The following is a 26,271-nucleotide window of genomic DNA, read 5'->3' as shown; positions in this document are numbered from 1 at the left end:
ACTCATATTTAGAATATTCATCCAGGCCTATGTGTACGTTTGAATAGTTCTATAGCTTAGAGAGGTAATTAAGTAATTATCTCCCAAGTCTTCCTCTGAGCCATCCTAAGATTTGTCCTATAGTCAATCTATATGTTTATCCTTTAAGAAAAATTATCAGTGATTAAAACGACATCTCTTTTGCTGTGCATTTAATTTAATAAACATGTTAATGAGCAAAGGATTTTGAGAACAGTGGGAAATAAAAATATAATTAAGCCATGGTCCTTCCTCTCAAAAGCTCGGTCTAATGGAAAGACAGACGCATAACCTGCCTAATAAATACTACAATATAGGTACAAAATATAAGGTGATGACAGAGAACAGAACAATATCACTTTCTCTCCCAGAATAATAAAATGGCAAACACTTCCTTTCAGCTTTATTGTGTGTGGTTTGTTTTGCCTTTTTTAATGTGGATAGAGAATATTTTTCAGTTCCCCTAGGAAGGCAAGGTTCTTGTCCCTCATATATGTTCTTTTTCAAAAAGGACAAAGTCTCAGGTGACAGGGAGAATCTAATTCACTGCAGGATGTGTGCAGTGCATGCCCAGTCTCTAAGTCCTGTCCAACTCTTTGCGATCCCAAGGACTATAGCCCACCAGGCTCCTCTGTTCATGGGACTTCCAAGACAAGAATTCTGGAGTGGGAGCCATTTCCTTCTCCAGGGGATCTTCCTGACCCAGGGATCAAACCCACATCTCCTGCATTGGCAGGAGAATTCTTTACCACTGAGCCAAAGCATGATAACAAACGCCTACTGTTCCACTTAAAGAGCTCAGTCTCAGGAAAGGAAAGAATCAAACAGTTAAACTTTAGGGTCTCTTGAAATCTTTGCTTTAAAATAATTTGTGTTTTAAACATCTTTAAAAATGTACATACTTCTGGTGGACTCGCATATTCTAAATACTTATGTACATAAAGAAAAGATCACACTCTTTGTATTAATAAACACCTTCATATTAGGAAGATCAGTTCAGTTCAGTTCAGTTGCTCAGTTGTGTCTGACTCTTTGCGACCCCATGGACTGCAGCACGCCAGGCCTCTCTGTCCATCACCAACTCCCAGAGTTTACGCAAACTCATGTCCATTGAGTCGGTGATGCCATCCAGCCATCTCATCCTCTGTCATTCCCTTCTCCTCCTGCCTTCAATCTTTCCCAGCATCAGGGTCTTTTCGAATGAGTCAGTTCTTTGCATCAGGTGGCCAAACTATTGGAGTTTCAGCTTCAGCATCAGTCCTTCCAATGAATATTCAGGACTGATTTCCTTCAGGATGGACTGGTTGGAGATACTTTGTGTGTTAAGAACAGGCCCATGAGAATTCAGGAAAAAAAAAAACAAACACTTGAGCAGTATACCTATGATAAAATTTTCTGAAAGTTGAAGACTAAAGAGTGCCTAGAACTATGCAGATACAGGCCAAATCTCACATGTACCATTTAGATGGACAGCTGAAATGCCTATGTGGTCAGTCTTCACACCCTTCTCTAAAGGTCCCCCAGTGTTGACCATTGCAACTGCCCTGGCATCATCTCCTAATTACCAAGAAGTGGAAGTCATATAAACTTCCACAAGTTATTCTGAGGGGAAAATCTCCTCAGAGATTACACTGGCCAGAGAAATAACAGATATGGTTTTTAATGCAACAAAATTTCAGAGATTTTGTTTGCTATTTGAGATGAAAAATCAAGGATTTTCAAATTCAGGTTAACGTTAACCTAGAGGTGGGACAGCTATGTTAAAATAAAGGTGGGTGGGTGAAAAGTATGAGTTCAACTATGGTCTGGAAAATTAGCTGCAATTGTGGATGAAGTGGCTGGTGGGTTTTATTTGTAAACAATGCAGTGTCTCTGTGCAGCAACTCAGACAATGGGAATTATTAAAGCTATGCGATGGACTGTGAGGCATGCTTGAATCTGAAAATAAGACTGTGCTTATTAAATTCTTAATCAGAGGTATTTTGACCTTCAGATATTACTTTGGGCATATTACTGAAGATCAAGGTTAATAGGTATTGAAAAAAGCCCAGTAACTACATATGGTCAGTGGTTCGTATGCGAGGTCATATTTTTTTACTTTATTAAATTGAACTATTTAGCCAACATCTCACCTTAATCCAGAAAGAACAGCAATGGCATGTGACATCTTGGGTTTTTTCATAAAAATTATGTATATTTAAGGTGTACAACATGATTTGATGTACAAATACATAGAGAAATAATTACTACAGTCAGTCTAATTAATGTCTCATTGCTTTGGTCACCATAGTTGCTATTTTGTGTGTGGTGAAAGCGCCTGAAAGATACTCTTTTTAGCAAATTTCCAATATTCAATACAATACTGTTCACTAGTCATCAATGCATATTATATCTCTAGACTTATTCATCATATGCCTTCCATGCAGACACCATCATTCCATTCAATTTTTCTTGATTTCCAAATGCTTGTAACTGAAAGCAAAAAATGTACTAATACTGGCAAGATTGGCTATTTGTGACTATATGCTAAACTGTATGATAAACTAGAGATTACTCCATAAGAGTTGTCTATAATCCTTTAAGGTACATTATGTAGCAAGGAGTCACTTAACCTCAGGAAACTGAGAAGGGAAATCAAATTGTTTTTAAAAAATGAAGAAATCAAATTTAAATTCTCAGAACTCAAATTTAAATTCTCAGAACTCAAATTTAATGCATCATGAGATGTTAAGTGTTTCAGATTCTTATCTGAAGAATGAACAGATGTAGAACTATTAAATAGTATCAGGTGGCCTCTTAGCCTGAAGGAACTCAAGTTGTCCAAGGTATGTCGCAGTCAGTATAAAAAGATGCAAAAAAACCTACATTGTTTAGTTTAAAGCAGACTATTTAGTCTTCCTCTAGGCATCTGCTGACTGATTTTAGAGATGACAACAGAAATTAAAAGCAGTCTCTTATATAGCATATGTCAATTCCAAGGCATAACTGCTTGTGAAGATCCATCCTATCATATTTAATGCCTATTTCAGAAACAGCTGCTGAACTGTCATTAGTGCTTCATGTAGCTTTAAAGATTAGTCCTGCATCAGTCTATTCTAATGCTTCCTACCTGCAAAACCCAAGCATGGATGTCTCAAATCCTGAAACTCACTGAAATATTGATGTAAAAAGTTATTTTAGCATAAGCAAGAACACCGTACTCAAATTTATTATCAAGATCACCTCCAAACTCTGCAAGTAGCAGAAAATAAGGTGTTAAACTGGATTTCAGAACCTTGTAGGCCCTACTGGAAAAGCAGAAATTTAATGGGCTTCTGGCATTTCAAGAACTCGTTGACACTGTCAAAGGTTTCAGTAAAAAATTCTAACAACTAGAACAGCAAGTCATTAGTGAGAAAGAAGAAAGCATCTCTAGTGAAATCTGTATCCAGAGGACTTTGCTGCTGCTGCTGCTGCTGCTAAGTCGCTTCAGTTATGTCTGACTCTGTGCGACCCCATAGATGGCACCCCACCAGGCTCCCCCGTCCCTGGGATTCTCCAGGCAAGAACACTGGAGTGGACTTTAAGTACTGCCCAAAAAGCATATTTTATTCAGACTATTTGAAGTTAGATGTACCCCTCCCCCCAAAGACTGCTGTACAATAGTGGCTTGTCTCCTATTCCTGGGTGATGCTTTTAGCTTTTGTATATGTTGGGAAGGTGTCAGGTGAAGGGTTTCACTACTACTTGAAAACTAGCTCTTCAGGAAAGGTAAAATCAATTCCTCTATAGTGTGACCTTCCCTCCTCTCCTTAGGGGCAGTTATACTTAAACATGGGCCAAAGGCTGAAGTCACAGAATGATATATTTAATCATAGGATTTCAGAAAGTAGCCCAACTAGAGAATAGGACAGCTGTCTCCTTAGAGCCTCTGAAAGTATAATATGTAGGTCTGCTTTCTCAGGATAGGTTCAAACTCCAAGCCCTTATTATAGATTGTCCTGATATCCTACTCTGGTTTGATCAGTTTATTATCAACTCCAGAATGACAAAAGAGGGCACACAGGAGGACTTGTATCAGATAAAATAAATATTTCCTAAATAAAACAAATTTAAATTCTACTTACAAAAGCTTTCTTGTGGAGGGGCAGGGGGAACCACTGATTTGAAAACTGCTTTTGTTAATTTTTTAGTATTTGAAAAGACGTTTCAAGCAATAACATATTAGGTGAGCAATACTCCTGCCAGGCAGTGTGTGGGGCTTTGGAAAGGTGAAAATTGTTACAGCAAGCTACTTTCATTTATTAAGCTAAGCATGCATATGCCTTTTCAAGGGTCCCTTTGATCATAAAGTTAACATTTGGGCTGTTCATCACCAGGTTTTACAAGGCCCCCTTATACAAACTACAGCACACTTACTGCTTCTTCCTTTATCCCCAGATAAGTCTCCAGGACCAGATACCAACAAGTCATTTTGTCTGCTTTCATTGGTTTGTCCACACAAGGAATATTCTGTTTATTTACATCTCAAGTGCTCAAATTGCCATGTAAAAACCAACTATCAGTTTTTCTCCATATTTAATTCCCAGCTTTTTTTTTTTTTTTTCATTTTCTGCATTGGTTCCCATGGTAACAAGTCTGTTGGCAGAGAAGGCATGACTCTGATTCTAGCTTTCTGCACAAATTCAAAATTTTTCTAGTGAATCTCAGGCAAGTGTCATATAAACAGGAAGCAAGAGAGCACAGTTCCCTAAGCTAATGCCTCTGATCCCTTACCCTGCCATATGCATTTCCCACCCTATTCCCCAAACCAGGCCTGCTGACCCCAGAGAGGAAGGTCGACACTCAAGGAAACTGTTCAGAGTCCCTTCACCTGTCAATACAAGGATTCAAAGGGCCCTTTTATCCAACTACAGGTGCAAGGGTTGAAATCTTTTCCATTGGCTTCTTCTTCTAAATGTCAGCGACTTAACTGACATGAATGCATCATTAATGACAATGTCATCTGGGGGCAAAGTGGAGAACCAACTTGCACTCATTTTCTAAAAAATTTTCTCAATGTGCTTCTGAGATGTTTACAGCCAGGGATTATGTAGATCTTGAAATAGCCTTAAATCAGTATCTCATGATAAGTGGGGACATTGATTGTCAGTTTCCCCTAATACGTAGTTAAGTGGTATGTGAGAGGGGGCAAGCAAGTCATCCTAAAAAACTGAGCTCCTGAAGAGAGATTAATAAAGATGTAGATAAATGAAGAGGACATTGTCCCTGGTGGCTGAATATGAACCAGGGAGGCACAATTCACAATCAGTTGGCACAATTCAGGGTTCAAGAATGGAAAATGAAAGAAATGAAATAAAATGAAAGCTAAGGACATGGAGTATAGAGAAAGGAGTTTTTAAGAGTGAATCATTTGCAGAAAGGGAGCCTGCAGGTAAGAATGGCTTCTTGCAGACTTTGGCCCAACTCTATCCACAAAATATTTTTCCAAATAGTTTCTTTTAAACATAGATTATATTTCTTTTGAATTTTAGAATTCCTTTGTGGCTTGGCATTGTTATATGTCTAGCAACCCCAAATCTCCTAGGTCCTCAATATTTAGAAAAAAGCAGGAACTGTTCATCACAGTCCTCATATCTGAATGTGCTTTTAACTTTTTTCTTTTAGAAAAGTTAATGAATTCAGGGGAATGAAAATAGACATTAGAAATTAAAATATGGGTATCTAAGCTATAGTGAAGAAAATTGTAAATGGTTGCGTTTTTTGTTGGCTTCTATAAAATATGTGATGCTTATGCACACTGAAGTTTTAAAGTTAGTAGATTATATTGTACAAAGGTATTTTTTGCCCTTTAAAAGTTATTTTCCTACATTAAGAAGTTTTCTTATATTAGAAACTTTTTATTGAAACTCAGGTTTTATGTCTCTGTATAGACAGACATAGGTGTTTTTCTTTGCACACTCATTTTGCACAGGTAAAGTAATGAGTTAAACAATGCCCAGGTATGCAGGTCAACTGACCATTATATTAGCTAGATTAGGAAAAGTATTTGATGAATGGAGGAAAAAAAAAAATCACCATATATTTCTTTGTGTCTTTCTGTCCCTCTTCCCCTTTCCTTATTTAGTCAGGAAATCTTATGTAATTTTTGAATAGTCCACAGGAAAACCAAGATGAAACTCTCAGGCAGATATAATATAAAGCAGTTCCTGTATCAGCTATGGCAATTAATTTTCAGAATGTACTGCTGTAATAAGTTTTATTTTCAATACTTGCAGTCTTTCCACACAGAGGACTCTTCTTGGTCTTGAATGTGGAAAGGCATCTGTTCAGGGCAGAAAGAAATGTTTTATGTTAAGTCTTACTCTAGAAAATTTGGTTTTAGCTTTGGTGACACCTAGTGTCAACGGAATGCAATAAATGTTTAATACTGCTTTATGATGTTTAGGCATTTCTCGTTAACATCCTCAACTACATTTTCCTCCTCAAAAATGCAAGCCTTAGTGTTGATGTGAAAAATAATTGATACATAAACCACATATTTTTAATCTCAAGAGCCAATCAAGTTTCTCTGTGTATTCAGTGTATAGAAGGGACTAAAGGAAGCTTAAGGACAATGACACTGTCTTCGTATGAAAGAGGAATTTTTTCCTAGTTGAAAATGAGAGGTAAAAAGCTACTGAATTCTGTTTATAAATTTTAAAAGACCACCAAAAATAACCTTGCAAAAGTAAGATCTGCAGGTACTGTAGTTTTTTTTTTCCCCACTTTATAAGCACCTAAGGGCACGCCCCCACCCAGCTGTATAAAAATAAAGTATAATATGAACTATAGTCTCTTTCTATTCAGAGAAGAAATCTTTAAATTAACAACAGCAATTCTAAACAAAGACAATGATAAAATTTTAATTGGCTTAAGAATTAAAAAGATACTAGATACTATGTTTTTAGGATTTTTAAGTATCCATGAAAATTCTTTCATTCCTAAAATATTTTATAGTTGATTTCTTTTGACCTCAGTTATTTTGGGGCATAATCCTTTTATTATTGTATAATGAAGCTCTAATTCCACCTATTTATTTAATATTTTTCCATATGCTAAACACATGCACACACACACACATATTTTCCACTTTTCATCTGAGGTCATATAATTCAGTTAGTGAAATATTTCACTCTTTTTTAAGTTTAAAAACTAAATCCTACGCAGAGATGCAACACTGGGCCACAGTTTTAAAAAATGAAGACAGTCACTAGACTCATATTCTTTTATGACATCTGATTTCTCTACCATATGTGCAGCACAACAGTGACATCTTAAGGCCAAGTAACTAAAGCTCCTTTAGCCAGAGAAAGAACTTGAATTGGGATCTGTGTTCAAAGAAATTCCATTATATTATTAAGAACTTTTCAAGTTTACAATTTGCAATTGGTAGATCTTAGAAGTGCTTCTTTATTTATGACTTCTTTTGCAGTCTTTGTGAACATTTTAATGTGTACTAAATGCTAACATTTTACATAGACATATTGTATATTAATGCATGCATTTCACTGCATAGTTTATTGACACTCCCCTTGTAAAGATTTTATGGAAGAAACAATAAGCCACGGCAGTATAGCAAAAGAGGCTTAATCTTTATAAATTGGGGCCTTTTCTGTCTCTTTGCTAGCTTAGGTGGCTGTATACAAATTCGGGTGGGAGGGGCCGGAAACACCTCTTACCATTTAAGGTTTTCTACATGGTGAACTCTAGCCAATTCGAAACAAATTGCTTACTTTAATAAAAAATTTTACCATTTTATAAAAAGTTAAATCATGACATGTTTAATTGAAATGGCTGTGTTGTAACTAATATTTTGAGATAATTGTGATTTTGAGCTTAAATTATATATAAAAATTGTCATTTTTGTATGTGTTAAAAAAAAACTACTGTATCACAACAGTACCTTTTAGTTGAACTACATATTGATGTAAATAAAAACTGAATGAAGACATATTTACTACTTTATTAACATAGATTGTGAATGTAGTTAATGGGTTTTTTTTGCTGTATGAGACCATGACAACCTTGAAAGCTGCTTCATTTTATGTGCAAAGAACTCCTATGGATCTATATTTTAAATTTACTGAATCAATGAAGTTACTTTGTCAGTTAATTCGCAAATGCAAGCTGTATTCTCCAGTTTTATTTTATGTATTGACACTAAATAGTAAAGGTGTACAATGTGATTAGAATGCATTTTGAAGATGCTTTCTGTACAGATACAAAATACAGGGACTATAATAATGCTGTGCAGTGTATAGCAAAGCCATTTTTCGGCTTTGATGTACTCAACTTTTTCAGTATTTAAAAAAGTGTTTTGAATAACATAAAAGTCTCTTTATTGTATAAATAATAAAATGTCACCTTATTGTAAAGTGTCTTTTGTTTAATATGGAAGCTGATTTCTTAGGCAGCAACAGAGTTGTTGTATGAAAAGGGAATATTTCTTTTAAACCAAAAACATAAACATTGTAATCAATATTTGAAAAATGTAACTTTTTAATGAACATGTAGTATTTATCTTTATTAGCAATGATTTTTTCATAATATGATTATGTCTCAATCACCCAAAAACTATCTATCTATCCATCTATTATCTACTTATCTGTCCACCCATCTATTTATATAAACTAGTTAACACCGTCTATCAATTGGTTACTTAACAGAATCACACAGTACATTTTATAATGACTGACTAGCCTACTTCTGATGTTTTTGGTGTAAATACAAATGTTTATATTTAATTTTTATTAAATTGGTTCATCTATAACAAATTACTTTTTAGAAAATTACCGCATGACTACAAATTTAGTCTTACTAACATTACTAGCAAATTTAAAAATTAAGACTTTGGAAATTAAAAAGAAATGCACAAGGAAGGATTAGAACACATCAACAGAGTAATTATACATACAAATACCTGCTTAGTATTTAAATAAAACACATTTCAAGATTTCTATGCGGTATATGCTCTTATTTTCTGTTGCTGTTATCTATAAAATTAATAAAATTTCAGTTTTTTTTTTTAAAGAACAAAAGGTATCGTTTAAATGCTCATACTCTGAGGGAAAAATATGCAGATCTAATTTCTTTAAATGTGTTGAATCTAGAAATACTAGGTTGTTGTATGGAAACTTAGTACTTTAGTACTAAGCATCTTAAAAAAAAAAGTCCAATCAAGTTTTAAATTCAAAATTGTGAGAGCAATTAAAACAACACTTTTATTATTTTCTCCACCAATAACTATATCTTGTGTACCATTTCTGTGACATTAGAAACCCTGGTAAAATGATTTCATGAAACATGGAAAAAAACTAGGAAAAAACATTTCAACTATATTAAAACAAAACAATAAACATTAATTTGAAACTTATACTGATACCAACCATATTATCATGGATAATGAAAAGCCTTATTTTTTTTAATGCCAAAGAACAGTATTAAATAAAATTCAATTGTATAGTCAATGAAAATTTAGAAATTAAAAAAAAGTTTAAAGAAAAGATAGAAATTGGATGCTCATATTCAAGTCAGTTGGTCATAATATACGTAACACAAGTAGAAATGGGAAAAGCATCTCTACAAAAATGCTTTGTCATTATAAAAATATTTAACTATAATAAATAAAAATTCACTTTTGAAGAAACTGTTTGCTATGTGGGAATGAGTGAATTATTTTTGCATAGATCTTATGCAAAACATTTAGAACAAATGTATGAACACAATACGTGGTTACACTATCATAAATGAAAATAATACCGTAGAAAAATGTTACTTATCAATTTAAGAAGTCTAAGAATTAACATGACCAAGATTATGTAATGACTGTAACTTAAGTAGGAATTCGGTCTCTCAAATATTCCAAAATAGCAGCTGTTCCTTTCATTAAGATGGCTGCTCGAGGAACACGGAATGGATTTCCATCTAGTAGCAATGTCCTAAACAAAAGAGAGAAATCAGAATTTTAACATTTTCCATTAGGGAGGCATTTCTTCTAATTTCATTTACTATTTCATAAGTAAAATATGTGTATTTTTTTGGAATTGTCCCTTTTCAGTCTAAGCATTTAAACAGAATTGTAACTATAATAATTACTGAAAAACATTAATTGAATACTCATTACGTGAAAGGTATGGTTCTAAGTAACTTACATTCACTGACTCTCTTAAAGATCTTGACAATTCTATGAAGTAGGCACCATTAATATTTCAATTTTATAAATAGGAAACACAAGCTCAGGAAGATAAGAAAGACTTGTCCAAGATTACAGTTATTAAATAGAAAAGCTGTGATATGAATCATTATTTTATCCATCACCTCCTCAATCTTATAATGACCATATACTAAATGGTTGAATTATATTTACACGTGTTAGAATGAGCAAATTGACAAATACTCATATCAAAGACTATAACATAGTCAATATATCCTCTCCACACCAGGAACATCAACACGTCTGTCTTTGTACTTCCTCCCTTGACCAGATGCACTTATAAAATCTATTTAAATGTTCTGAAATGAGTGCAGTTTAAGATCTAAGGGCTGGTTGATTTACTTATTAAATTTAATGAAATAAATTATAAGAGATTTTTTTCTTAATTTTCAATAACAACTGTTTATATAAACAGACATCAAAGGATTCACAACATATTATACAGTAGATCTAAATTATATCTTCAAATATATCTGTGTGCCATGGGAATTCTTTTAAAGACTGATTTTCTTAATTTATAGAAAAAAAGTTAATTATAGTCAATCTTCATTACTTATAGACTCCAAATTTGCTAATTTGCCTGCTCGCTAAAATTTATTAGTCACCTCCAAATCAATACATGAGGCACTTTGAAGATCATTTTGGACATGTACAGAGCAGCAAAAAATTTGAGTCACTAGACACTGAGGACAAAAAAGGTGACGCTCTGTCTTGTATCAGCTCTCATACCATAAACAAGTGTTCCTTCCATAGTCTATTCAGTGTGACTTTTTTTGTATTATTGTACTTTTTCTTGGTGATTTTGCTGTTTAATACAGCCTGCAAGCATAATGCTGACATTTTCTAAGCACACGAAGGATGTCATGTATCTTACAGGGAAACACACACGTTAGATAAGCTTCATTCAGGCATAAATCATAGCGCTGTTTAGCCATAATTCAATATGAATGAATCAACAATATTAAATAAGGCATCTTAATATAGAAACACACATAACACAAGATTATGTGAGGATGGGTTGATGAAAATGTGACCAGAAGCTTGAAAGAGCCTAACTCTGTGCTTCCCCTAGGGAGTAATGGTTCAGTATTTGTTAAGTTGGTTTTCACAGAGACTTTATAGAATACACTTATGGAACATAACAAGAATCAACTCATTTGCCTTCTATAATTCAATAATTGAGGTACCAAAGATATCAGTGCTGCCCTAGTAAACTAAAATATGTTAAACCATTATATGCAGTTTTCAATAATAAAATTTTTCTGACACATTCTGTTTAACTACTAGGCTTGCTGTTCATGTCTCAAATTCCCTTTATATTCACTTAACAAGTACTCATTAGGTGCTTACCACTTTCTCAGCGCTGGGATAACTCTTGTACAGGAGGACAAAGAAATGATATAAATGAGTCCTAACAAAGCAGGAATGGGAAATATTAGGCTTGACTAACTCTGCCTGGAGTTTGGAAAGGTTTTTAAAGGTGATAATTAGGTTGATTACTGACAGAAGCAGGGTAAAGGCACTTGAGGCTGAGGTAATAGCAAACACACAGTAAGAAAGACCATGCAGGGCTTGAAACAAGCGGTAGTAGTCTATAATCAGATTTTAAAATCCCTATCTGCACAGCTAAGGAGTTGATATTTCCCTGATGTTTTTATGCAGTAGCTTCAGGTTATACACATACAGAGGAATGAGAAAAGTGTCACTAAAAACAATCAACATGTATGATAGATGTGTACTATATTTACACATATAGCATGCTATATAAACAAAACTAAAAAATACATTTGGTAAAACTTGGAAAACAGAATTGGGATTCAGAGTTTTGTTACTTGTTATTTTTAACAGGACATTACATTTTTTATTTCAACTTGCCTGCAAGAGTACCTCAAAAAACAAACAAACAAAAAGAAACAAAAACACTTTCACAACTGAATAAATGAAAAAACTTAGCATTTACCTTAAGTTCACACAGTTACCAAGCTCTGGTGGAATCTGTAGGAGGTCATTATTTTGAAGGTCCAATGTGATCAGATTTTCCATTGTCTTCATTTTCTGAGGGTCCAAAGATCCAACCTGATTATTACTAATCAAAATTGTTTCAAGTGTAGGAATTCGATACAGAACTTCAGGTAGTATTTTGAATCTATTAGAATATGAACAGAACAAACAGGAATCAGAGGCAAAATTATCCCCTAGATGATGGAGGTTTGATCTAATGACATAAAGCTTTCTTAATGTAAGGTTTTTGTTTTTTTGTTTTTTTTAATTTGGTATTAGTTCTGCACTTAAATTTTTCAGAAAATTCTTAAAAATGGATAAGCTTTGGAACCCTTGAAATATATGTTAAGTGCACATATATGTTAAATTGTTGCAGTTTCCATTTACTATACAAAAAAATTAAACAAAAGTTCAGAGTAAATTCTCCCATGTTTTTCTTTTCTCATTCAGGAGACAAGGAAATCTTCCTGAAATGCTCTTTATAAGATGTCTCCATGTAGGTATTCTTCCTTAGTTTACTTTTATTTCTTATGAAACAGAATTACTACCAATATTTAGAGTAAAAGAGACTTATACTTTGCTTTGACTTAGGCTTCAACAATCAAAAATACATTCATTTTGGTTTTTGAAAGCATTATAAAACAACTCTAGGTTGCTGGCTTCTTATCCAAAGTAACCCTAAAGATGCCACAAGAGAGCTGGGAAAGTTGATGGCTCTCAGAGCAATTTTCAGTAACACTTCAGGATCCCTGGGTGGGGGGAAAAGAAACTAGCTTGGTTTTAACGTGAGGCAAACTGCTGCCTCAACTGGAAAAGAGAAGGATGTGGTGAAGGAGAGCTGTATAGTGGTGGCCTTTTCACTTCCCCATACTGCCCTTCCTTTGCTGCCTTGATGTTAAAAAAAACTGAACTACAATGAAGGGTAAACTCATTAAGGAAGTTCTGAAGTTACAGAGGGGCGGAAGAGTCAATAACCAGAAGTACAGATGGACCAAATCATCTTGAGTAGTCCCTCCAACTTCTCCCACAAACCAGGAACAAAGTAATTAAAAATGATGCAGCTAACCAGTTAACACAGAAGTTAAGGTTAGGTTCTGCCAGCTCCCCAAAGACATTAACTAACAATGCAATTGATAGCTCAGTGCATGAGTGCATGCTTAGTCGCTTCAGTCGAGTTAGGACTCTGTGACCCTGTGGACTGTAGCCCTCCAGCCTCCACTGTGCATGGGATTCTCCAGGCAAGAATACTGGAATGGGTTGCCATTTCCTTCTCCAGGGGATCTTCCCAACCCAGGGACTGAATCCAGGTCTCCTGCATTGCAGGCAGAGTCTTAACATCTGAGCCACCAGGGGAGGCCCTGATAGCTCAATAGACAACTCAACAGAGAACTGATAGTTCATATCAATAGAGAACTGACAGTTCAATTCACAAATAAAAATTAGAAAAATCTGAGAAGTATTTATATTTTTAAACAATGACAGCAAAGGTATAACCTATACTCGAGAAAACACAAATAATTGAGCAGACAGAAAAAAAATTAATAGGCAGTATTTTAACATCACTGTGCTTTAGATTTCTTATCTGTAAATGAGCATGAATAACAGTACTAAAATTATATACTTGTTACAAGGATTAAATGAATGTTTACGAAGGTCATGGGACAGTATCTGTAATATAATAAATGTTAGCCACTACTATTTATATTAAATTGTTACCAGAATCAACTTTCATCATAGGAAACAATATGACATCACTGTTAAGAGCCCAGCTTCTGGAGTCAAACCACCTGGGCTCAAATCCCAGCTCTACACGCCTCGATTTCTAAATGGACATAGTAACAGAACCTACCGTGCTGGGCTTTTGTGAAGATTAAGTGAGGTAATACACGTAAAGTACTTAGTTCAGCGTCAGCAGACAATAAATATTAATAAATAAGCTCTCAATAAAAATTAGTTATTCTTGATTATTACACTGGGCTTCCCTTGTGGCTCATCTGGTAAAGAATCCACCTGCAATGTGGAGGACCTGGGTTCAATCCCTGGGTTGGGAAGATCCCCTGGAGAAGGAAAAGGCTACCCACACCAGTATTCTGGCCTGGAGAATTCCACGGACTATATAATCCATGGGGTCGCAAAGAGTCGGACATGACTGAGAAACTTTCACTTTCACTAATTATTATAATATCTTAGTGTTTACAAAATGCAATCTAAATTTCACTAGCATAAAAGCTCTTGAAAGGGCTGGCTACTGCTACACACCCAATATCATTTGTTACTTCTAGTCTTCTGCTACCTCACTTTTTGGTCTGAGCCATATTAAACTTCTTGAAGGGTCCCAAACACATCATTTTCTCACATCCTTGGGCATTAATACATGCTACTTGCTCTACATAGGATGGCATGTCCCTGTGTGTTCCAAGCCTCAGTTTCAGAGCTACCTCTTCTACCTTCAAGTGATCTCTGGAAATACCTATGTATGCACTGTGCTTCCTCTATAGCAATAAGAACTATTTATTTGCATATTTGTCTTCCTACTAGGCTACAAGTTTCTTAAAATAGTTAAAAAAAAAACAAAAAAAAATGTAGACATTAGTTGTGAAAATTCTAAAACGGCATCACTTTTAACTCTAAGTGGAACTAAGTGACAGAAAACCTGGATAATTAAACAAGGAAAAAACATACAGCCTTTTTGTTTGTCTCTTTATTCTCTAGTAATCTCTAGTATTCTCCAGTAAGATCTACAAATTTTCTACAGAATAATTGTAAGATGTTTCTTACCTATTAAAGGAAAGGTTGATAGTCTGTAGCCGTGTCAATGATTCCATTTCTTCAGGCAAAGAATTTAAAAAATTATTCCTAAATTAGAAAAAGATTATTTACAAAATTTGAAAATTTGTCCAACTTTATAATTAAAGTATTGATTGGACAAAAATTTACATAGCTCAGTTTGTCAATTCTTGATTTCATTAAGACTGTGTCCTGAGAATTCTGAATCAGTCAACAGCTTTATGTATTTGATCAATGGGCCTAATCCTAATACCAAAGTGCAACCAACTGGTAATGCAAACAACTCTTTAATAATAGATTTAACAGAGTAAACACTGTAAACCAATCCCTTATCTACTTCAAATTGTAATCAGCAATACTTTCCACAGTCAGAGCCCTTTAGGTCATGCCTATAAATACTGTATTATTTGACATCACAAGTATTCTACATATTTGATTAATACAAATATTTCATATATAGAATAATTGAATAACAGAAAAATTACATAAAAAGATGAAACAGAAATGCAAAAAGATTCTGTTTATTTAGAAACTTAGAGTTTTCTACTATATAAGTAGACCGTTTCTACTATATAAGGAAGACCATTTCTACTTTTAGTTTAGAATTTTAATTTGCACAATGTGTAACTTTTCAAGATCTTACAATAAAACACAGAAGTAAAGGGAATCTCATTTACCACTGAAATGATCTGGGAAAAAATTCAGAAGGTTAACAAGAAGGTAGAAATATTCTAGAGGCCATACAACTACTGCTGTTGTTGCTGTTTGGTTGCTAAGTCATGTCTTACTCTTTTTGTGACCCCATGGACTGTAGTTTACCAGGCTTCTCTGTCCATGGAATTTTCCAAGGATGGACTTGGAAAACCCATAGAGTGGGTTACCATTTCTTTCTCCAGGGGATCTTCCCAACCCAGAGACTGAATGCACATCTCCTGCATCCGTTGAATCCACAGGTGGATTCTCTACCACCGAGCCACCAGAGAGAAGCCCCAAAACTACTAATAACAAAACATCTGTGAGAAAATTATCTCCAACTAGATGGGTATCTATCACACTGAGTAATTTTCTCTAACCTATATCTTTGCATTCAGAAGTGAAGTCTAATATATTAATGTGTCATACTTTGTACAACTCAACATATGTCCTTTTTTCTTTTCTCTGTATTTTTCTCCATTATTGTCTTTATTAATCCATGCTGAATACCAACTGATAGTCTGTATCTTCTCCTAGAGTCTTATACATACTGATATAAGCATATTTTAGTCACTTAATTAGAAATTTCCAGGTATAGTTATAGACAGAGGCACACACATAGATAGACACACATACACACACAAGGATGGAATGAAAAGAAATAAAGTCAGCAGCACTGGAGCAGGGATTCATTCTCACTGTTCCATTTAATACTAAACTAAAATGTGATTTTAAACTGTTTTGCCAGTGTAATTGTCCGTGGAAAATAGAAATAATTCCACATTTGGCAAGAGCATATATGCTAATATACTTGTTTTAACTGCATAAGGAAAAAATTTTTGTCTCTGTATGAAGATTAAATCTTCATAAATAGTTTCATTTTTGCTGTCAATCATAGTGTTCTTTTTCTTTATCTTGCCTTGTGTGGTTAATATATTTCGAAACCAAATGGGTTCTTTTTATGATAAAGTCATGCTAGCTATTGTGCCAGCATGGGATTTGGACAGTTTTATGTTAAAAAAGAAAAAAGCAATATGAAGCAAATACTTTCCATGTGCTATTTTAATTTTGCTTAAGTATGAATCTAATAAAGTGTGAGTATGTCCTAATATTTTAAATAATTGTCTTATCACATAACTTCAAATGACATCTGATTAAAATATTTCCTAAACGCTTACTTTTAGATTACTCCTAAAAGTTTATTAATAAAGACCAATTTTGTTTCTTAGGAAAACATGAGGGAAAGGGCAAAAATCAGGTAAAATACAAATTATTATTAAAAAAGGGAAGCAATAGTATCAATAAATACCTGAGATCTAAAAAAGTCAATTTTTGAAGTGTACATAATTCCAAGGATATAAAGGAAAGCTTATTATAACTGAGATTGACATCAGAAACCATCTCCTTCAGTTCCACAATCCTGAAACAATAATAATTTTAAATATTAATACTTGAATTCACTGTCAAAACTTTAAAACTACAAGCTGACCATGGAGAAAAAAAGCTTATATTATTTTTGCTAATTAAGATTTTCTGTAACTTTTACTTTTCTCACAAAAAATCAGTCAGTTTGGATGTGTAACTGATAAAAATAGATTTTTAAAACAGCTGCAATATTATCTGTCCAGGAATTTCTATTTGACTTTAAATGTATATTGAAGTTTAAGAAACCATTCAGTCTATATTTAAACTAATTATGGACTCGCTGCACTTCCCACCAAAATCTAGGCAATATTTTATTAATTCCTATCTCAGGAAATACTTAAGTAAATTTTACCAAATCCCTCAAATATTAACAATGTAAGGTATTTTACATATACTTTCTAATTAAAAAACTATGAAAAATAATTATTATTGCAACTAAGATGCAAGTACAACTGAGAATGAGTCACAGCTGAATAGAAATAGCATCATTAACAGTTCTTACCTTTTGGGAATTTCACATAGCTGATTCTTACTGAAGTTAACCGAAGTGATAATGTTACTTTTTACCGCATCAAACACTTCATCAGGAATCAAAGCTGTCTGTTTATCACTAAATGAAAAATGGTTTAAAAATGCATCATTCTGGGACTTCCCTCGTGGTCCAGTGCCTAAGATTCCATGCTCCCAATGCAGTGGGCCCTGGTCAGGGAACTAGATCCCACATGCCCCAACTAAGATGAAGATCCAGAGAGCCTCAACTAAAACCTGGTGCAACCAAACAAATAATTTTTTTAAAAGGTGCATCATTCTTAGCAATCTGGAAAGACATGATTATTGCTGTTCGTTTTAAAGGCCTTTAAAGATTTCATAAGGAGATTTTTCAAGGTAGTTTATTATGAAGTTCTGTAAAGAATACAAAACCTACCAACTCACAAAATGTTAGGAATTCAGACAACCTATTGTGTCATAACACCTTGTGTCACACCTTTGGTATGACATAAATTCACAGTCATAAACTCAATATGAGTAAAAACAGATAACTTTAAAGTCTAAGATGTCCAAGAGTCATACAGTAAAAGAACAGTAATTGGGATTCCTGTACTGCAGAGAACAGCTAAATCTTTAATTTTAAAAACTATCTCGCCTCCTTTCTTAAAAATCTCTTAATAAAGTTTAGCTGTCAACTTTCTTCGGATACAGAGTTAACTGCAGACAACAATCCATTTTTAAAAGTTTAGCACGATACTAAACTAGTTTTCTCATAACCTAAACCAGTTTCTCCCTCACTTAGCATGTGACAAAGTACACAGGGTTATGGCCTTGGACTAAACTATTTCTGGTTCTTTCATTAATATACTTTGTTAATTCACCTTCCTTAAACCTCAGTTCTATGAAGTTAAAATCCAAAGGCATTTTCTTTTCATTAAATTTCATTACATTTCTTTTCCATTAAAATTTTCAGTTATATTTTCAATAAAATATAATTTTACTAAGAAAGTATAGTAGAACTCTGGCATTTGCAAATTTAACAATTTGGTGTTATAATTGGGCATTATGCCTATGTTCTTCTTTTACAATTTTTAATTCCTAACCTCATCCACTAAAAAGAATCTTCAGAGGAATGCCAAAAATGAATGACCGTATGAACAAGAAAACAATATTACATATAATGTGTGATACTGGAGAACTGTATATGAAAAGCACTATAATACAGAAAGATAAAAAGCCTAAATTTCACCATTATTAATGCTTCCACTTTTGCTTTTGGGTTCCATTTTCTGCTGTGCAGATGGAGCATTTTTACCTTTTCGATCAGAATTGCTCAAGTCACAGAGAACTGATTTATTCAAATTAAAGTTTGAACAGTTATGCTATTTTAAAAACTTCAGTTGAAGGCCTTTATGCCTTAATATTGGGAAATAATTTATACTTTAAATAGAATACTTCTGTCCAATTCAAGTCTCCAAGGAAAACAAATTACAATAAATTTAGAATCAAAACAACCTAAGATATATAGTCTTAAGTGTTACCTTTATTATGCTTTTGTGATATCTGTGCCTTTAAAGAATGAGAATGATTAACCCCCCCCCAAAAAAAGTATCAATACTACTTTATAGATTGCTTAAAACAATTAAAAGAAAAAGCATATGTAAAGTAGCACAGTGTTTAGCATAGAAGAGAAACTCAATAAACTCAATAAATCATATCCATGCAGAGTAGAGGGAGTGGAAGCCAGAGATAAAAGGAATTCTAAGCCAAGAAATTCCAAGACAGGAATCAAGTCTGAACATTTGGTATATTACAAAACCTAACATAGAGTTTGATACCCAGTAGGTTCCAAAAATATCTACTGAATAAATGGGTGTATTATGTGTAAAATAAAACATACTAAAGTACTACACTAGTATGCTATGAAAAGGACACAACTACAACTATGGATGAGTACTATCTTGTGTTACAGTTTCAAAGAAGGATGGCTTAGAGTAGTGATTTCTATGTGAATGAAACACAGCAAATATGAAATGGAGACTGTATCCTGACTGCTGAGGAGGTAGTACCCACTGATACTACACATTAAGGAAAAGAGGCCAGGAACTGATGATGGTTCTGTGGATAACTGAATAAATCTTGTCACTATCTGACTTGAGAATGTATTCTTTTCATTATAATACCAAAGCATGAACTAATCACTGAAAGACTTCTGACTGTACTGGCTGTTTTTATCACTGTTGCCTTAGACAGTACTGACAAATACTCAACAATCACTTCCAATTTCTACATGGGTATCTTCTTTCTCCAGTCAAACACATGCCCATAATATATAAACATCATTAGGCTTCTGCCTTGGTTTACATACCAACATTGTAACTATTTCAGGTTTAATATATGTGCCACCAGAGCACATTATATATTATTTGACTTGAATTCAGATATATAAACAGAGTACAACCTCTCAAGCTTTGCCTGCTTGAGGTATTCATTAAATAAATGATACTTACACTTCTTAGTTACTAATATATGACCTCCCTCCAGTATAATTCTCTCTGGATGCTAGTTACTAAGTCAGAAAATTTTATTACCAAACAATACTGCATCTCATATTTTACAGTTATAAAATGTTATTATAAAAAATTACTATTGATAATCATATATCAATCTCCTTAAGCATAATAAACACAAATCACCTAAGGAATGGGCTTAAGTTCATTGTACTTTTAATATGCATTTATCTCATCACTTTTTTTGCAATTGCTATTCTTCTAAGTACTAATGCACTCTGATGAATTCTTCTTCACCAACTGTCCTTTTTTTCTGAAGAATTATTTCTGAAAGTTACCTATGTGTTTTACAACATTTAAGAAAATGAATTACATACCTATAGTCTAACATTTTTAATGTGATGATGGTATGCACATTGACTCTAGATTCACTTGGCAGTGTCATGGCAGTCTCAGTAACAGAATCATTTTGGCTAGGTCCATCATCTGGCAAAAGAAAAGTTATATAAAACTAATATTTATACTACAAAGTCATTTAAAAATTCCTGAAAATACTTTAAAAGAGTACACATGATTTTTAGATACTATTGGTGAAAATGTCTTTTCATATGCTTTATTTCCAATAACTCAAATCTAGGTATAGAGTTTGATCTTTATTTAATAGAAAAAAGATAAAAAGTTCAAAATCTTTTAATAAATCTTACCATAAGAAAATTTAGGAGTAGGAAAGGATAAAGAATAACTACAATGTCTCAGAAGAAACAATGACAAGCAAAAATAGTATTCCTTCCAACAAAGGAATTTGTTAACGAAGGAAAAGTACTATTTTCCAAAAATGTCTACCAAACAGGCATCTGCCTATCTTTTCAGTTTAGGACACAATGAAGCTGATTATCCCCAATCATTTGAAATCTGGCCATCTGCATAGCCTAGTAAGCTTTTGGTACATTAGTTATATTTACTAAGATTTTTCCTAGCAAATGTAAGACTGTATTTTCAATAGATATTTCCTAACACGCATACCTACTCACATTTACATACAGTCAACTCCTTCACCAACTTCTAGAGACTGTATAATGTTTAACACTGTCATCACACAGCATAAAAAGCAAAACAAACAAAAATCATCCACAATTAAAAGAAATGGCTTGGTGATTTTTTGGCGAAAGAAACTTCAGCCATTTAGACATAAATAAAATAAGACAATTTTTAGCAATGTGGAAATGATGGAATAGTCTTAATAGTCACATTAAGAACAGAGGCTTGCCAAAAGAACATTAAAAAAAATTAGCAGTATCCCTGATCTTTCCTCAACCCTGCAGGCATTTAATGAAACTTGTTGAATGATACCAAGTATATTTCTCTTGCCTTAAGCTCACCAGACATTCATTAGTCAATAATTATTAAACTATTTTTTCCACACAAATACATCCATATAAATATTTTATTTACAGAAGTAACATAATAAATGACAGACTATCGAATAGAGATAAACGACACAGAGGACAACACTGATTTCAAGTGAAGTGCTTTGCTATTTAGAAGTTCCCTAGCGGTTTGGTTATGCCACTTCAAAGAATATGTAATATATACTGCCAAATTACATCTGCAGAGACAATATTAAACCAGCAACAAAACCCAACATTATTTTTAAATGTACATTTATATTAGCATGATTATATATTAAAATAGAATATTCTCAATACTTTCCAAAGAGCTTTTTTTTTTTAAATTTATTTATTTTAATTGGAGGCTAATTACTTTACAATATTGTATTGGTTTTGCCACACATCAACATGAATCTGCCACGGGTATACACATGTTCCCCATCCTGAACCCCCCCTCTCACCTCCCTCCCCGTACCATCCCTCTGGGTCATCCCAGTGCACCAGCCCCAAGCATCCTGTATCCTGCATATTCGTTCCTTATATGATATTGTACATGTTTAATAATCAGCATCTAAGAGAATGTAAAGAGGAAGGCAATTGTCTCTTGGGGGGAGGGGGACACAACTGTGAGAAACAGATTTACTTTGCACTATATTTTCTTGTACATTTACATTTTTTGCCTTTTTGATTTAAAAAAAACCAAGACGGTAAAATTCTATAACTGGACCTAGATTCAATGCAATCCCTATCAGAATGATAACTTACTTCTTTGTAGAAATTAACAAGCTGATTCTGAAATGTTTATGAGATTGCAAAAAAACCCCAGAACAGTCAAAACAAACTATTTTGAAAGAATAAAGCAGGAGGACTTATACACCTTCCAATTTCAAAATTTATTACAAAGCGATGGTAACCAATATACTGTAGTACTGGCACAGGATAGGAATACAGATCAATGGAATAAACTTGTGAGTCTAAAATGAACCCTAATTTCATGGTTAACTGATATTCAACAAAAAAATGCCAAGACCATTCAGTGAGAAAAGCTGACTTTTCAACAAATGGTACACAGAAACTGCATAATCACACGCAAAAGAATGAAAGTGGACCTTTATCTCATAGCATTTATAAAAATTAATTCATAGTGGATCAAATACATGAATTTAAGAGCAAAAGTATAAACCTCTTAGGAGAAAAAAAAGTATAAAATCTTCATAAAACAGGATTTTGCAAAGAAATTTTAGATATGAAACAAAAAGCATTAGCAAAAAAAAGAAAATGACTTAAAATTTTTAAAAAAACTTGTGTTTTGAAGGATGCTATTGAGAAAATAAAAAGACAACACACAGACACCTAGAAAACATTTCCAAATTATGTATCTGACAAGAGACTTATACCTAGAATACATAAAGAATTCTTCCATCAACAATTAAAAAATTAAAAATTGGGCAAAAGAACTCGAGATATTTCACCAAAGGTGTACAAATGGCTAATAAGCACATGATGCTCAACATCATTATTCAAATCTGTTAATATACTTCCCAGTCAACAGAATCCTTATTTTATACAGTAATAGTCAAGTTTTGTTCTTTTACAAAGGTAAAGCATTAGGTGCTGACAGAATATTTATTATAATTTCTAACTGGTACCCTATAACACAACTCAGAGATTAAGGACACAACAGTATTACTGTGAATTTAAGTGTTTTCATAATTTCAGCATATTTATGGTTTCATGGATTCAGATCAGAGCCACATCTACCAGAGGCCATTTCTTCTAAATATTTATACTAAAACTACATGCAAATTTATATACAATTAACACTTCACCACTTTTCACGTTATCTTTCAATATATGGGAGAAAATAGAAGAGTACCTTTAATCTTGCTTCGTAGGTATTTTAAGACTTCTTGGGTTCCTTTCTGAAAAGAGGGGGATAAAAACATATTCACCAGACATACACTGTAGTTTTATATTAATGGATCATGTGCATGTTTCAATATCAAGTTTAAAAACAAGAGTTGAATTCTAAATATGCTTACATTTATAATTTCTCTTCGAATGGTTCTCAAAGGATTTCCTTCAAGTGCCAGGAATTTCAAATGAAGTCTTCCCAATGAACAGGGCAGACTATAAAAGATTAAATAGATTTCAAGGGAAACATCAGGGATAAGTATAATTCAACCAAGTAGTTGATTATAAAACAAACAACATATGACAAGCTTTACATCATAAAATAGTGTCAAAGAAAACCCAAGTTAATTTAGGCCTAAAATATTTCCTTTCAAGATAAATGCCAAACATGTTTGAAAAAAATAAGATTTGTTTCAATACTGTCATATTATGATTATTAGAAAAAGAATGTGAGCTATAAAATATTTCCTAAATTGTAGACAGTACCACTCTTATGGCAGAAAGTGAAGAACTAAAGAGCCTCTTGATGAAAGTGAAAGATGAGAGTGAAAAAACTGGCTTAAAACTCAACACTCAGAAAACTAAGATCATGGCATCTGGTCCTATCACTTCATGGCAAATAGATGGAGAAACAATGAAAACAGTGACAGACTTCATTTTTCGGGGCTATAAAGTCACTGCAGATGGTGACTGTAGCCATGAAATTAAAAGACACTTGCTCCTTGGAAGGAAAGTTATGATCGACCTAGACAGGATTTTAAAAAGCAGAGACATTACTTTGCCAACAAAGGTCCGTCTAGTCAAAGCTATGGTTTTTCCAGTAGTCATGTATGGATGTGAGATTTGGACTATAAAGAAAGCTGAAAGCTGAAGAATTGATGCTTTTGAACTGTGGTGTTGGAGAAGACTCTTGAGAGTCCCTTGGACAGCAAGGAGATCGAACCAGTCCATCCTAAAGGATATCAGACCTGAGTGTTCATTGGAAGGATTGATGTTGAAGCTGAAACTCCAATACTTTGACTACCTGATACGAAGCTCTGACTGATTAGAAAAGACCCTGATGCTGGGAAAGATTGAAGGCAGGAGGAGAAGGGGATGACAGAGGATGAGATGGCATCACCACCTCTATGGACATGAGTTTGAATAAACTCTGGGAGTTGGTGATGTACAGGAAGGCCTGGAATGCTGCAGTCCATGGGGTCGCAAAGAGTTGGACATGACTGAGCGACTGAACTGAACTCAGACAGTGCTAAAAAGTAAATGTTAGCAAATTTAAAAATTCCTAAATGAAAAAAATCATAAAGAATAATTTGTAATCATATACTTCAGATTTCATTCAAAAAGGAAAGTCATTTTTTTTTTTGGTACACAAGATAAAACTTGTTGACATACATAAACATTAAATCTCAAAATTTATTAAGCATCTATAATATTCTAGGAATTGTAGGGATATCAAGGTCCTTTCGCTTAAAAACTTTTCAGATGAACAAAAGAAAAGGAGACATAAATGGCTAACCAAAATACAGGAATTATCATATGTTGCTGGTGAGCATGTAAAATAGCACAGCCACTTTGCTAAGTGGGAGTTTTTTCAAACACACATTTACCATACAACTAAGCAATCCTACTCCTACATATTTACTCAGGAAAAATGAAAATTATGTCCAATAGAGACTTACATGAGTGTTCACAACAGTCAGAAAATTGAGAGCAATCCAAACATCCATCAACTAACTACTGAAGAGATGAAAAAATTGTTGCATATCTGTATAATGGAATAACACTCAGCAATAAAAATGAATAAATTACTAAGACAAAAATCACATGAATGAATCACAGAAGCGTTATACTACATGAAAGAAAGCACAAAAACTATATGCTGTGATTTCATTCATATGATACTTAACAAAAGAAAACTACAGTGACAGAGCTCATCAGGGGTTGCTAGGGGTTGGGTGGGTGTATGAAAAGTGGATTGACTGCAAAGGGTATGAAGAGACTTTCGGAAAACAGAAACGTTCATTACTGTGACAGTGAATTACACCAATACATATAGTTGTCAAAAATCATCAAATTGTCTATTTTATATATATATATATATAATTAGATAAATGCTAAACAAGTAAAGCTGCTTTCAGACTAGGGAAGTAGAAATTAGAAAAAGGACTAAAGGGAGAAGGAAGTAGCAAAGCCTGGATTTGGACCTAAAAAGAACAGAATTCCATTAGGGAGTCAAGCAGGAAAAGGGCATTTTAAGGTAAAGAAAATGAAGAAAGAAAAAGTCAGCATATTTACAGTTCAATGTAGTCATAAGATACTTGTGGGACCCAAAGATGAAAAAGAGAGAATGATGAAGTCTGACTGTGAGATGTACTTGACTATTATGCTAAAAATTCTGGACTTTATCTTGCAAGACAGTGATTCCTAATTGTTGGTTAGAAACCCAGATGTATCAAAATCTCTCAGGAACTTTAAAAAACAAAACCAAGGCAATCCTAAGGTCCCACTGCTAAAGATTCTGATTTACTACTGTCTCTGTATCTGTATTTTTCTTCTTAAAACTTTTCTTGTGGTTCTAATACATAGCCATATTTAGGAAAAAGTGCTGTAACAATGGAGAACCATCAGTTTTTTAGTTGAAGAAAAAGCAGATAACTTGTATTTTATAAAAACTACTCTGGTAGCATTGTAAGGAATCAATTTTGTTAAAGGAGATTCTGGAGGAGGGGTACGAAATGAAAAGAATGGTCTTAATGTCTAGGACGGAGAAGGCAATGGCACCCCACTCCAGTACTCTTGCCTGGAAAATCCC

General features: G+C 33.7%; 1 protein-coding gene across 2 annotated transcripts in view; it reads right to left on the bottom strand.

The window, feature by feature from the left end:
* Positions 1-409: 409 nt before the first annotated feature.
* Positions 410-26,271, bottom strand: part of LRRC40 (leucine rich repeat containing 40) — a 49,004-nt gene continuing 23,142 nt past the window's right edge. Inside the window, exons 8-16 of one of the 2 annotated variants that reach the window (XR_005719547.1) lie at positions 23,588-23,675; positions 23,422-23,467; positions 20,535-20,643; positions 17,661-17,768; positions 17,043-17,153; positions 15,032-15,109; positions 12,213-12,398; positions 9,799-9,977; positions 410-6,322 (exon numbers count right to left, since the gene is read on the bottom strand). Coding sequence is in view for 1 of the 2 variants with exons in the window: in XM_040232575.1 (XP_040088509.1) it covers positions 9,872-9,977; positions 12,213-12,398; positions 15,032-15,109; positions 17,043-17,153; positions 17,661-17,768; positions 20,535-20,643; positions 23,422-23,467; positions 23,588-23,675 (832 nt within the window). In the remaining variant the exon portion in view is untranslated. Of the gene's footprint in view, positions 6,323-8,514; positions 9,978-12,212; positions 12,399-15,031; positions 15,110-17,042; positions 17,154-17,660; positions 17,769-20,534; positions 20,644-23,421; positions 23,468-23,587; positions 23,676-26,271 lie in introns of those variants that run through there. The other variant, XM_040232575.1, reaches the window with a different exon arrangement.

This window comes from Oryx dammah, unplaced genomic scaffold (genome assembly GCF_014754425.2).
Source record: "Oryx dammah isolate SB20612 unplaced genomic scaffold, SCBI_Odam_1.1 HiC_scaffold_28, whole genome shotgun sequence".
In the NCBI taxonomy this organism is placed as follows: domain Eukaryota; kingdom Metazoa; phylum Chordata; class Mammalia; order Artiodactyla; family Bovidae; genus Oryx; species Oryx dammah.
The sequence above is the reverse complement of the archived record's forward strand: the minus strand, read 5'-3'. Positions and strand labels throughout refer to the sequence as shown.